We start from the raw sequence: 14,250 nt of genomic DNA on the forward strand, positions 1-14,250 counted from the left end.
TAGTAAGAACGGTTAAACCAAATTTGTTTTGCAGGTCTCTGGAAATTAATGGCGAAAGGGTAAGCCTAAACGGCTAACCGTTTATTTAAAAATTGGTCCAACGGTAACTTTGACCGGCCTAAACGGTTAACCGTTAATGATTAACGGTGAACCATTTTCGAGCAGACAGTCTAGAACGGCTAGTTTTTCAGCTCCAACTATAAATAAGCTCAATCCAATTCAAACAAGAAGAATTCCAACGATCATCATTGAGCAAAATATTGAGAATACAACTTTCATTGAGCTTTAAATTCTTGTATTCATCTCATTCATTCACACATTGAGCTTTCATTTGTGATCAAACACATTGTGTGAGAGAAATTCATTTGTAATCCTTTTTGTAAAATCAAGTTAAAAGATTGTAAGTGTTGAGATACACTTGGGTTAAGAGATTGGGGATAATCTCTTGTTGTAAAGGTCCATTGACACCTTGGAAGTCAATTGTAAGCGTTTGAAGCCTTGGGAGGTTAGCTTAGTGAAATCCTCAAGCCCGGTGAGCTTGGAGGCGTGGACGTAGGCGGGGATTGCCGAACCACGTAAAAATCATTGTGTTTGTTTTCTCTTCCCTTACTCTTTTAATATTGTGCATGATTGAATTTATTGTTTTCAATTTGATTAAGGCAATAGATTAAATTGTTGTGTGGTTTGCCTAGGATAATTTTTAAAATCCTAATTCACTCCCCTCTTGGGTTGCCTAGTTAGTATTTCAATAAAAGCGTAAACTGATTTTCCTGACTAAATAGAGTTGCGCAATTTCATCAATTTGGAAGAATTGACATTAATGGACTGGCCTTTCTTGCCATATAACTATAATCCTTTTAGAAATATTTTTTTGTTAATTATTTTCTTTTAAGTTAATTTCAATTTCAAAAAGAGATATCTTAAGTTGTATATACTCTACCGGGAGTTCCTTCAGAACAATTTCCTTATTCCAATAATAACGAAAATGTGGTGTTAAGTAAATAAAAGCACTAGGTCGGCCATGCTACTATTTCGGCCCTGGCATGGATCACCTCAGCCAAGTGGTATGAACAGAACACGGGGATAAACATGAGCCAACCAGATACGAGTGCCGGCCAGGGTAATATACCGACCAGAGTCATATACCGAGCCGATACCAATTCCCCAAAAAGCGGGAACACGATCTCACAAAATCACGGTAGTTGCGCTTTTCCCAGAACCATTGCGGGAGACGCGAGATCCCATGTTTGCCCACAATGTAGCAGTTAAAGTCCCATGAGGGGCTGCTACTACCCGAAAAAGGGGATGAAGGGTAAATGGAAACGTGGGACAACAGCTATAAAAGAAGAAGAAATCGATGAAGACAGGGACAAAAAAAACGGAGAGAGGGAAAACGCTGTCAAATTGCAACTAGGCCATTTTCTTACAAATTTTGAATAAACTAGAAACCATTCTTGAATCCAAATTGCACTGTTTTCCCGTAAATACCTTGTGCTAACTTAGGCATCGGAGGGTTTACGCCGGCAAAACCACCGGCGTCTCTGATCCGTTTTTGGTGAACGCAGGTCTAGTAAGAGAAATGAGGGTGATTCAACCCCAGTGGTTTGAGCAACAGTTGATAACATAAACGTTGGTGAAAGAATTTGGTCGGTCAAAGGGCGAGCAGATTTCAGCATCAACATTTTGGCGCCGTTTGTGGGGATCTGGATAAAAAGCTACCACCGAATTAGTATTTACCAGAGAAAGAGCGAATGATTAGACATGGATGTGCCAAGGAAGGACGCTTTGAGGGAGGATAACGAAGATGGGGAGACAATCACTCTTCGGGAAATTGCAAATGAAGCCCGAGAGAGGATGATGCAAGATCGATTGGAGCGGATGGAGAAACAAATGGAGACTCTCGCAACCATACTGTACGAGCTGAGGGATGAGCGAAGAAGGGATTGTGAAACCCCCGTGGGGAGAGATGATGTTGGAGCAGAACCCAGCCTCCGGAGGCGTAGAGTCGAGGAAATCCCTCCGCCGGCAGACCAACCTAATGTGGTGCATCCCTACAGAAGCACTGGTCGGGTTCCAGGAGAACGAGTAGATGAATGGAGGGACCAATCTCTCCCCGGACGGGTACTGGAAGTCAATGCCCGAGGGGCCAGTGTTGATGAAGGAGAGCTCAGACAGCGGTTGCACAATGCCGAGCTAGAACGAGACCAGATAGCTGCACGTGATCCTGACCGTGCTGTAGAATTGGAAGGGGAAGTGCGCAGATTGGCGCAGGTGATGGAGGAGATACAGGGCAGGAGAAAGCCCCCGAGCTAGAGGATAATGCTGGATGAAGAATCTCTGTTATCAACCGAGATCATGGGTACAGTAATCCCAAGAGATTTCCGCTTCCCCGACCTTAAATACTCTGGTCGAAGTGACCCTCTGGTGCATATTGAGCGTTTCAACGACATGACGGGGGTGCAGATGTTGACACCAGCTCAGAGGTGCAGGGTGTTCCCGTTGACACTCGAGGGGCGAGCCCGAAAATGGTACCGCAAGCTGCCCCGAGAGGTATAAAAGGGTACGAACAGATGTGCCAAGAGTTGGCCAAACAGTTCCGAGGGGCAGTAGCCCCAGAGGACGACATGATGGAACTGGTGGGGATGAAACATGAGGAGCATGAGTCCCTTCGGGATTTTGTAAAGCGATATCACCGGGCCGTGCTAGATTTGGGAGCTTTTAATCACCTACAGGCGTTGAGGGGATTAAAAGAAGGTGTAAGAATCGGCCGATTGTGGTATAACTTAAGAAGCCCCCTAGTGCAGAATTATTCGGCGGGGTATGAACAGGCGAGGTGAGATATAGAAATCGAAGAGGAGAAATCGGCAAGGATAAAGAGTGAACAAGTGGAAGAGCTGAGGTGAAAAGAACAGAGAGCCCCGAACGGGAGTAGATCGGGAAAACGAGCTGGGAAATCCTCAGTTATGGGCGGAATATCAGCTCGGTCCAGCCCTTACCCCATAGCTCAGAGACCACAACAGTTCCAACACAGCCGGGCCCAACCTCCGCGCACCCCGTTCCCGGAGCGGCAACGAGAATTCAGGCAGATGGCTGCCCACCCTTATCACAACACTCCCAGAGCGTTACATGCAACTGGTTCTAGGGCTGGACGACCAGATCAGCTAGCGACTATACCAGCCCGAGATGACATTCATGATAGCCGAGCAGTTCAGCTGGTAGACCAGAGCTTGGCATATAGACAATACACTCCATTAAAGATCTCCATAGAGGAATTGTATGAGAGGATCGAGGGACGAGGCCTGCTGTACCCTCCAGCCCCTATAACAAAACCGGCTCACCGACGGGATAAGAGCAGATTCTGCAAATTCCACGACACTCACGGTCACACTATCAGCCAATGTCGTGACCTGAAGATTCAGGTGGAGGATTTAGTGAGGAACCGATACTTGGATGAGTACGCAGATAGAGTGTCCCCTGTCATTGAATCACAGTACACGCGGGATGAAGGAGTTGAGAGGGGTCTGGAATGTGAACAGCCGACCATCCGTGTGATAGCAGGAAGGCCAACATTGGTCGGGGATTCGAACAGAGCACGGAAGAACTATGGGAGATACGCCATGACTAGCAAAGAGGTGCTTCTAAATTTGCCAGCAGCCAAGAGAGTAAAAGTGCGGCAAGTTCCCATTATGTGGACGGAGGATGACGAAAAGGGTATTTTGTATCCTCATGAGGATGCACTGGTGATTAAAGCATTGATGGCTGGTACAGAATTGCAGCGAATACTGGTGGACATGGGCAGCTCAGTCGATATTCTGTTTAAGTCGGCCCTAGATGATATGGGGATTTCAGACCTAAAGCTGGAGCAGACGAATACATCCTTGAAGGGATTTGGAGGGGGACGGTTAACTCTCATGGGGATCATTGAACTTCCGACTACTGTGGGGACAAAGCCGTTTGAAAGAACGATGATGCTGGACTTTGTCGTGGTAGAGGAAAGAAGCCCTTACCAGATGATATTAGGGAGACCGTTCATGAGGATAAGCCAATGCGTTATATCAACGCATTACTTGGCACTGAAATACAGAGTAAACGGAGTGGTTGGCGTAGTAAAAGCCGACCAGAGGATGGTAAGGAACTGTTATGCTACAGCAGCCAAGGAGACACTACAGGTTACTTCTCTAGATAATGCTGGAGATTCTAAAAAGGGTCGCCAAGAACCTGTTGAGAAGCTAGAAGAGATTGTGGTAAGCAAAAGCAACCCGAGTAGGGTGATTAAGATTGGATCAGGATTGGTCAGGACAGTGAAAGACGAGCTGGTAAAGTGCCTACAGTCCCATGCAGATATATTCGCCTGGTCTCACGAGGACATGCCAGGAATTGATCGCAGGGTAGCTTGCCACAAGTTGGCAATCAAGAAGAGGGCGAGGCCGGTGAGACAGAAAATGAGATACTTTAACCAGGAAAGGTATGAGGCCATAAACACCGAGGTGGAGAAGCTGTTGAAAGCAGGATTTATAAGGGAAGCCAAGTATCTGGAATGGATTTCCAATGTAGTACTGGTAAAAAAGGCCAACGGGAAGTGGAGAATGTGTGTGGACTTCACGGACCTCAATAAGGCATGCCCGAAGGACAGCTTTCCCCTACCCAAAATAGATCAGCTGGTGGACTCAACAGCAGGTCACAATCTGCTCAATTTCATGGATGCCTTTTCTGGATACAACCAGATACCCATGGACGAGTAGGATGAGGAAAGTATCACCTTTATAACTAACATGGGTTTGTTTTGCTACAGGGTAATGCCTTTCGGCCTAAAAAATGCAGGAGCCACCTATCAAAGGTTAGTAAACAAGATCTTCAAACCGTTGATTGGACACACTATGGAGGTGTATGTAGATGATATGATTACAAAGTCCAAAGAGCCGAGGGATCATGTGAAGCATCTAGAAGAGACCTTTGAATTGCTGAGGAAGTACGAAATGAAATTGAACCCAGACAGATGTGCATTCGGGGTTAGCTCAGGCAAGTTCTTGGGATTCCTGGTAAGCCACCGAGGGATCGAGGCCAACCCGGAAAAAATACGGGCGGTGACAGAAATGAGGTCCCCACGGACAGTTAAGGAGGTGCAGAGCCTTACAGGGAAGTTGGCAGCATTGAACCGATTCATCTCGCGGGCCACAGATAAATGCCACCCTTTATTCCAAACCATAAAGAAAGGGAGAAAGATGGAGTGGACATCAGAGTGCGAGGAAGTATTTGGGCAGCTGTAGGAATATTTGACCCGCGCCCCGTTACTATCGACTCCGAGAGAGGGTGACCAGCTGTTTCTGTACTTGGCAATTTCTAAATGGGCTACCAGTTCGGTATTAGTCAAGGAAGAAGAAGGAAAGCAACACCAGGTATACTACACAAGCAAAGCCCTGGTAGACACAGAAACCAGATATCCATTGATGGAAAGGTGGGTGCTGGCTCTAATAACGGCAACACGAAAACTCCGACCATATTTCAGGCCCACCAGATTGTTGTAATGACTGACCAGCCCCTTCGGCAAACACTTCAAAAATCAGATGCATCTGGTCGGTTAGTAAAATGGTCCGTGGAGCTAAGTGAATTTGACCTCTCCTATAGGCCCCGAGGAGCAATCAAAGCCCAAGCTCTGGCAGAATTTATGGTTGACCGAGCTGAGCTAGGGGAAGAAATTCGGGAGGAGCAACCAATAGAGAAGGAGAAAATAGAGGGGGTGTGGTTGGTAATGGTTGACGGATCATGTAGTGAGCAAGGATCCGGAGCAGGAGTTGTAATACGGAGCCCAGAAGGAACCGAAATACCGTATGCAGTGAAGTTCGAATTTCAGCTCACAAACAACCAAGCTGAATATGAAGCCTTTATTACCGGGCTCGGACTTGCACACGCTTTAAGAGCAGAGAGGGTAAAAATTCGAGCAGATTCCCAATTGGTATGTAATCAGCTCAATGATCAGTTCCAAACAAGGGGAGAGAAGATGGGTCTTTATTTGAAGAAGGCGAAGCAGATGATTGGGCTTTTCCAAGAGGTGGAGGTAGAGCAGATATCCCGGAATGAGAATTACCGAGCGGATATGTTGGCTAGGATGGCTGCAATTGCAGATCCGAAATTACCTAAGTCGGTTCCACTAGAGGTAAGGACCTCGCCAAGTATAGGAGAGGAAATAGAGGTGATGAGAGTAAGCACTGGTGAATCCTGGATGGACCCGATTCGCGCATATGTGCGCGATGGAGTTTTACCAGAGGACAAAAGGCAAGCAAGAAAATTAAAATGCCGAGCAGCGAGGTACACGCTACTAGATGGAGTGCTGTACCGCCGAGGGTTCATCTTACCCCTTTTGAGATGTTTGGATGATGAGGAGGCAGATTATGTACTAAGGGAGATCCATGAAGGAATATGCGGCAATCACTCGGGAGCAAGAACTTTAGCCTTCAAGGCACTCCGGCAAGGATACTTCTGGCCGACCATGCACCAGGATGCGAAAAGGATGGCAAAGAACTGTAAAACCTGCCAAAGCTTCTCTGAGATTCCTGCACAACCCCCAGAAAAGTTGACCACTATGACATCTCCGTGACCTTTCGCTCAATGGGGAATCGACTTGATTGGTCCGTTACCTAAGGGTCGAGGAACGGCGACACATGCAATTGTGGCAATAGACTACTTCACCAAATGGGTAGAAATGGGAGTCTTCAGCCAAATCACGGAGAGAAAGACAACGTATTTTATTTGGAAGAATATCATCTGCAGATACGGGATCCTCTATGCCATCATTACAGACAATGAGAGGCAATTTGACAACAGTAACTTCAGGAAATTTTACCGAAATTTGGGGCTGGACCTGAAGTTCTGCACCCCCGCACACCCCCAGGCAAACGGACAAGTGGAAGCAGCCAACAAAGTGATAAAGAAGCTCTTGAAAATTAGATTGGGAGAGAAGAAGGGAGCTTGGGTTGACGAACTACCAGGAGTATTATGGGCCTACCGGACAACTCACAAAACCGCCACAGGGGAAACCCCGTTCGCTTTAGCTTTTGGTCATGAGGCGGTAGTCCCAGCAGAAATTGGAGTGGGGACACATCGAACGGAATATTTCACTGAGGAGCAAAACGACGAGCAGATCTGCTTAAGCCTGGACCTGCTTGAGGAGAAAATAGAAAGGGCCTCGCAGAAAGTGGCCCAGTGTCAGTAAAGGGTCATGCGTTATTACAACAAGAACGTATGCGTGAGGTAGTTCCGAGCAGGAGATTGAGTACTTAAGAAGGTGAACCAAAACACCAGGGATCCTAACCATGGCGCTCTTGGCCCGAAATGGGAAGGCCCGTACAGGGTGATACGAGCCACTGGACCAGGAGCTTATAAGTTAGCATACCAAGATGGACGAGATGTAAAGAGGTCGTGGAACGCCGAGCACTTGAAGAAGTATTTCTAGTAAGCAAAGTGCTCTACTAAATCCTCATTTTGATAAATTATTTCTATTAACTGCATGATGGCTTGTTGCGCATGTATATGTTATGTATTTTTGTAATACATTCAAATTTCAAATAAAGATGAATTCAGCATGAAATCCCCCTGCTAGCAAGCCCAATAAAAAGTTCGCTAAGGCAAGTAAGTGCCTGTTTCTGCTCGGTCAACGAAAGACCAGCAGCTAATTTTATGAAAATTTTACTAAGGCAAATAAGTGCCTGTTTCTGCTCGGTCAACGAAAGACCAGCAGCTAATTTTACGAGAATTTTACTAAGGCAAGTAAGTGCCTGCTTCTGCTCGGTCAACGAAAGACCAGCAGCTAATTTTACAAGAATTTTACCTCGTTGACCGAGCAGCTAATTTTACGAAAATTTTACCAAGGCAAGTAAGTGCCTGCTTCTGCTCGGTCAACGAAAGACTAGCAGCTAATTTTACGAGAATTTTACTAAGGCAAGTAAGTGCCTGCTTCTGCTCGGTCAACGAAAGACCAGCAGCTAATTTTACGAGAATTTTACTAAGGCAAGAAAGTGCCTGCGTCTACTCGATCAACGAAAGACTAGCAGCTAATTCGACGAAAATTTTACTAAGGCAAGTAAATGTCTATTCCTGCTCGGTTCACTAAGGAACCAGTAGGCAAAACTAGATAAATTGTCCAATTATTTTACAGAAACAATCTATGAGCAAAAACCAGATAAGAAAGCCAATAGAGAGCATCTAAAAATTTATAAATGTTCAATTATTTACAAAACAAATGCGAGTTTATACAAAAAATAGACTTAAAGATTAGGAGAGTCAACGGCTCCAGCAGCTGAAGGATCAGCAATCTCGGGAGGTAAAGTATCAGCAGTCTCAAGAGGTGGGAGATCAACAATACCGGGAGGAGGAGGCACGGACCCTTGACCCACTTCGAAAGCACGTCCCCCAGCTTCCCCCTCATGCACCCCATCCAAAGGAGCCTCCATCTGCTCCTGCTCACCCTACTCCTCATCTCCCTAGCCGGCCTCAGCCATATATCTCTCCACTCCAGCCCCCAGCTTGCTCATGTCCAGCTCGGGGTATTCTTCCTTAAGCACAGACATGATGCACTTATAGCTGAAAGCAACCCCGGAGTTATACTCGACATCCAGCTGATCATCCACATCAGCGGATTTGCCTTTCTCCTCAGCCAGCTGTTCACTCAGGGATTTGATATCTTCCTTAAGGGCGGTCCTCAGAGTATCTCTTTCACTTTGAGTAGCCTGAAGATCGGACTTCAGGTTACCCAACTCACCCTCAAGTTTGGAAGAAGTAGACTCAGCAACCGCAACTTTCTTCTCTAGCTCCGTAATCTGCCTGTTCAGCTTGGCCAGCTTCTCCTTCGAGCGATCAGCAGACTCAACCCTCTTCTTCAAGTCCTGGTTCTCAGCTTGGAGCTTCTTCTCCTGGCGCGTGATCCTATTCTTGTAACAAGATACTATGGTGGCCAACTTGAAGGAGACCCTTTGGACAGAACCAGCTAGTTCATTGAGATTCATGCTCTCAATGTCCTGGACCATCTTCGGTCCCACTGACTTCCCATAGTCCCTCTGATACAGGGTCAGGTAATCACCCTGATCACGAGACGGAAGAGGGGAGGATCGGTCCCCAGAGCGTGTGCTGACCTCAGAACTCTTGTCATTAGTTTTCTCCCCGACACTCTTACGAGGTGGAGGAGGGGGCAGAGCAGGAACAGAAGCCTTGAAGGGCCAACACTGACTTTCTTCGGAGGCGGAGGAGGGTTGCTGGAGCTGCTCGGAGCCCGACCACGCTTTCTTGTCATCGCACTGAGGATCTTATTATCCATTCCAACTGCTATGTCCACTAAACCCGAACCGACCAGGCTTGTTGGTGACAGGAGGTCTTGACAGGTAGACGCGTTCACCAGAGCAGTCTCCACCTGAAGCAAAGGTCGGTCCTCAAGCCCCCCGATCAAACCCCACGACTCTGAAATAGCAAAAAAGGTTAAAGAACCCAATAAGTGGCAATTTGATTAAGAATTTAGGCAAAAAATGAACGACCTGGGGTGACAAAATGTGTTGGAAGGTAAATATCACAACCCAACGAATGAGCTGCAGGACACCAACTTCCCCCAGCAAAGAAGAATTTGTTCTTCCAATTTTTGCACGAAAAGGGGAAACCGGTGATTGATTTCCTCTTCACAGAGCTCGACATGAAATAATACCAGCCTGCTTCCCTCGGCCTGCTCCTCAGCTGGTATAGATGCTTCACTTCAACAAGGGAGAGCTCCTCTGATCCACACCTCTCCCACAGCACATACATAACTGAGAGAACCCTCCACCCGTTGGGATGTAGCTGACCTGGGGCCAGGTACATACCACCCAGTATCTTAGCAAAATAGTGTTGAAGGGGCAGCCGAGCTCCTAATCTGAAACTCTCCAGGTGCATCGTTACATACCCCCACAGAGGCCGACTAGGAACATCACCTTTCCCAGGAACCACCAGAAGAACCTCCTCAGGAATGTTGTAAAGGTTCCTAAGCTTGAACAGATCAGTTTGGGTGGTGGCACAAGCTATGTAGTCAATAGGATAAGAATCCGCCTCTACCCTATGACCAAGGTTCCGTCTCCGAGGGGGTCCGCTCGGTCCGGAACTGCTCCCTCACCATCACCAACTCCTTCGGGGACCCCAACCCCACCGAAGCTATGGTTCTCACCAGAGCTCGACGAAGGTCCACCTTTATTCCCTACAAGCTCTAGTTCGGGGGAGGGAGAAACAGCCAAGGGGCGTGGGTACTCAAGGGTATCCCTACCATGGGAGGGGCCTACACTACTAGAGGGGCGTAAAAAATAGTGGGCATTGACAAGTTAAGGTCTAAATCCCCTACTTCTTCGTCACTCTCATCAGTAATTAACTTCCTCTTCCGATTTGACATACCGGAATCCCAAAAGAAAACAAAGAAAACTCGAGTATACGGATACAGAAGGGGGCAACACAGAACCCAATCAACAAGAACCAGAGAAGAAATTAAAAGTAATACCTGAATTGAACTGGTACTGATAGCGCGGCTGTGATAGAAGAAAAACCCAGCAAGTGGATGCTCCGGACACGAGAAGTGTGATCAAAGTTCAAAGAGGGGGTTGGTTAACGACAGAGAGACGAATAACAAAACGATGAAGATTTAAGTCTAGGGATTTGAAACGAAAAGGGGAAAATGAAAGCATTTAAGTGATGGGGATGCCAGCTCACTCACCGAATATCGAGGACAGATAGCCCGTCGTTTCAAATTTCAAATATGAAGAGTCTGGAGATGCCACGTCACTAACCGTTACAAGAGGCCAGGATAGATGTAAGCCCAGATATGCAATGGACATGCTAATTTAGGCCCATGCTCAGGTCGGAATCTCCCCAGAAGAAAAATGGTACCTCTGGTTCGTCCCGGTAAACAGAAGATCAGATGAGAAGCTCCCCGGGTTGGTGAGATTTGACTATCAGTTTATACTCTTAACTCATTTCACTCGCAAGACCAGAAACTCGGGGACTGATGTTAAGTAAATAAAAGCACCAGGCCGGCCATGCTACTATTTCCGCCCCGGCATGGATCACCTTAGCCAAGTGGTATGAGCAGAACACGGGGATAAACATGAGCCAACCAGAGACGAGTACCGGCCAGGGTAATATACCGACCAGGGTAATATACCGACCAGAGTCATATACCGAGCCAATACCAATTCCCCAAAAAGCGGGAACACGATCCCACAGAATCACGGTAGTTGCGCTTTTTCCAGAACCGTTGCGGGAGACGCGAGATCCCACGTTTGCCCACAATGTAGCAGTTAAAGTCCCATGAGGGGCTGCCACTACCCGAAAAAGGGGGGATGAAGGGTAAATGGAAACGTGGGACAACGACTATAAAAGAAGAAGAAATCGATGAAGACAGGGACAGAAAAAAGGAGAGAGGGAAAACGCTGCCAAATTGCAACCAGGCCATTTTCTTACAAGCTTCAAATAAACTAGAAACCATTCTTGAATCCATATTGCACTGTTTTCCCATAAACACCTTGTGCTAACTTAGGCATCAGAGGGTTTACGCCGGCAAAACCACCGGTGTCTCTGATCCGTTTTTGGTGAACGCAGGTCTAGTAAGAGAAAGGAGGGTGATTCCAACCCCAGTGGTTCGAGCAACAGTTGATAACATAAACGTTGGTGAAAGAATCTGGTCGGTCAAAGGGCGAGCAGATTTCAGCATCAACAGGTGGTAAATTAGAAATATAATATACAGGTGTTGATTAGATATCATGATTGGATGGATTATGCGAAAAAATGGAGAATTTTAATTTATTTTTTGTTGAATGTTAATTTTTCAGGTTATCTTGATTTCAATTTGGAATAATAATTTGGTCATAGATTTCAGCCATAAGCTATCATAGTCTAGACTTAATGGTACCATTATTCTTGATGAAGGCAATGACTCCCAATCCTCTTATAAAAAATATTTTCAACTATTTTGACGACAAACCTCTCTTACAGTTAATAGTCTCTAAAAATAGATAGATTTATTGTTGTCATGACAAAATAATTTATCGTAATGAAATATAATTAATGCGTCAAAATTATCAGGTATATATTCTATTTTACTTTTTCAATGCAGCACTTTTTTTTTAATATATAAAATAATCAGCTATGCCCCTGAGGCATTTTCTAGGAATAGCTTTTGGCTTCTGCTTACCTCTGTTTCTCTTGTAATTTTCTTTTTCAATTTTTTTTAATGAAGTTAATTAATAAAAGAAGAAGGGCAGGTTTTTCCAAGTCACGCATTATTTGACCACCGTCAATCAAGAAACCAACCAAGTTAATTTCTCTCCATGATTTCCAAAAGCTAGAAAATTTTGTTATTTTTATTTTATTTTATTTATTTTATTTTATTTTTATCACAAGGAAGTTGTATTCAATTTAGACAATACAATAGTACAGCAGCAAAACATCCAAGATCTTATTACAGCTTCAAAGTAAAATATTGCAGTACACAACAGACAATCCTTATGATATTCATAGTAAATTCACGAAGTGAACAGGCCACTGATATCTTAAGCAGCAGCCACAGCTTCGGTAGGCTTCGAATCTGATTCTGCTGATGCTGGTTTTTCCTCTTCCCAGAAGGCAGTCTTCTTCCCGGCCTTAGAAACAGTCTGGAGGACAGCGTCGGGCTGCACGTTGCCCTTCACAGTCACCTTTTGCTCCTTCAAATCAATGTCGAATGTTTCCACACCATCCATTTTCCCCAACACTCTCTTCACTGCTCCATAGCAGCCCTCGCATGACATGTCAACCTTAAGGACAACGGTCTGAGACATAGCAGGACTTGAAATAAAAAAAAAGAACGACAAAAATTGATTTTTTTTTTGGGGGCTTTTGTTTTCGTTTTGTTTTTGATGCTATTATCGGTAACGATTTTGCTTTCTATAGAGGAAAAAATGGGTGACGGGCTCTAACGATAAATCAATTTTGTTTGTGGAAATATAAATCAATTTCACCTGCTTTTTAAAGTACAAATACAGAAATAGAATTTTCACAAAATACCAAACATGTGGAATTTAATTTTTGGCCGTGTAGACCAAAATGCAAATGAAAGAAAAAAGAAAAAAAAAAGACTTAAAGACTTCTAAAACATGTGGAAGTTTTTAGACTTTTTTATAATGATGGGTTTTCCAAAGGGAAAAAAAACATAACAACACTTCTAAGACTTATTTTGATGATCACATGTACACTCTTTAATTTTATAAATGGATGTATAAATACTTTTTTTACAAATATGTATTACTTTTTAACATCATATTTTTGTTTATTATAAATATTTAAAGTTAATTTTAGGTTCATATATAATAATAGAGTATAATTGTACAATCGTTCTCTTACTAAACACAAATACACAAATGCAAATATTGAAAGAAAGGGAAGAAAATTAATGCATGAAAGACTTATAGAAGACAACCAAGTAAATCAACTATAAGCTAGGTGCATAAATTGTTAGATGTGTTATAAGTAAATAGCGAATGACATAAAGCCCTCTTGTGAGCTACAGAGAGAGAGAGAGAGTAGTTAAAGATATAGAGTGGGTGGTTCAAAAAAAAAGGTGATAATGTTTGTTCTATTATTAATAATATAGAAAAAAAACATGTCTAAACATTATTAAGTGTATTCTAAAAAATAAAAGGTAACTTAAATTTATTTTTATTTTGGTCATCATATAATAAAATAACACTTTTATAATAAAATTTATCACAACAACCAAAACAACTAAGTTTACTAAATACTCTAATCAGCAACTTATCTCATCCGCACAATAGAAGCAGATTATTTAATTAGCCACTACAATCTCAAACTGGCCCATACTCAAAAATGGATTCTTTGAGTAACTTAGAGGAGTTGGGATGACCTACAATGAAATTGACATTCTTGTGGCGCCTAAACACAATTATAATATTGAAGAAAATAAAATTTTTTATTAAGTGTTTAAAACTAAATTTAGACAATGAATTTGGACTTTCTTCAATCCTATTTTAATTATTAAACAGATTACTTGGTTCTAATAACTTTGCAATGCAAAATAAATAGTTAAATTAATAAATTATTAACTAATTTTCAAATTCATAAATTGTTAACTAGTTTCCTGACATATATATCTAAAGTTGTAAGTTGCTTAATTTCATCAACTTGGAAGAATTGACAGTAATGGAATGGTCCCCTTTCGAAATATAAAGCCTTAAGCTATAATGATAATTTTACTAG

The 14,250-nt window shown here is 43.8% G+C and overlaps 2 protein-coding genes across 2 annotated transcripts; both read right to left on the reverse strand.

Moving 5' to 3' along the window:
• Window positions 1–8,477: 8,477 nt before the first annotated feature.
• LOC112097941 lies at window positions 8,478–11,452 on the reverse strand. The gene is made up of 5 exons (XM_024183535.1): window positions 11,179–11,452; window positions 10,127–10,285; window positions 9,588–10,034; window positions 9,386–9,447; window positions 8,478–9,287 (listed from the first exon to the last, which is right to left on the reverse strand). The coding sequence occupies exons 1-5, from the start codon at window positions 11,450–11,452 to the stop codon at window positions 8,478–8,480; spliced, it is 1,752 nt and encodes a 583-aa protein (XP_024039303.1).
• A 1,096-nt stretch (window positions 11,453–12,548) lies between these two features.
• On the reverse strand, window positions 12,549–12,842 carry LOC18040575 (copper transport protein ATX1). The gene has a single exon (XM_006431892.2). It carries the CDS (start codon window positions 12,813–12,815, stop codon window positions 12,549–12,551), a length of 267 nt encoding a protein of 88 aa, XP_006431955.1. The 5' UTR covers window positions 12,816–12,842.
• Window positions 12,843–14,250: the final 1,408 nt, after the last annotated feature.

The sequence above is a fragment of the Citrus clementina genome, unplaced genomic scaffold (assembly GCF_000493195.1).
Source record: "Citrus clementina cultivar Clemenules unplaced genomic scaffold, Citrus_clementina_v1.0 scaffold_5, whole genome shotgun sequence".
Lineage (NCBI taxonomy): Eukaryota > Viridiplantae > Streptophyta > Magnoliopsida > Sapindales > Rutaceae > Citrus > Citrus x clementina.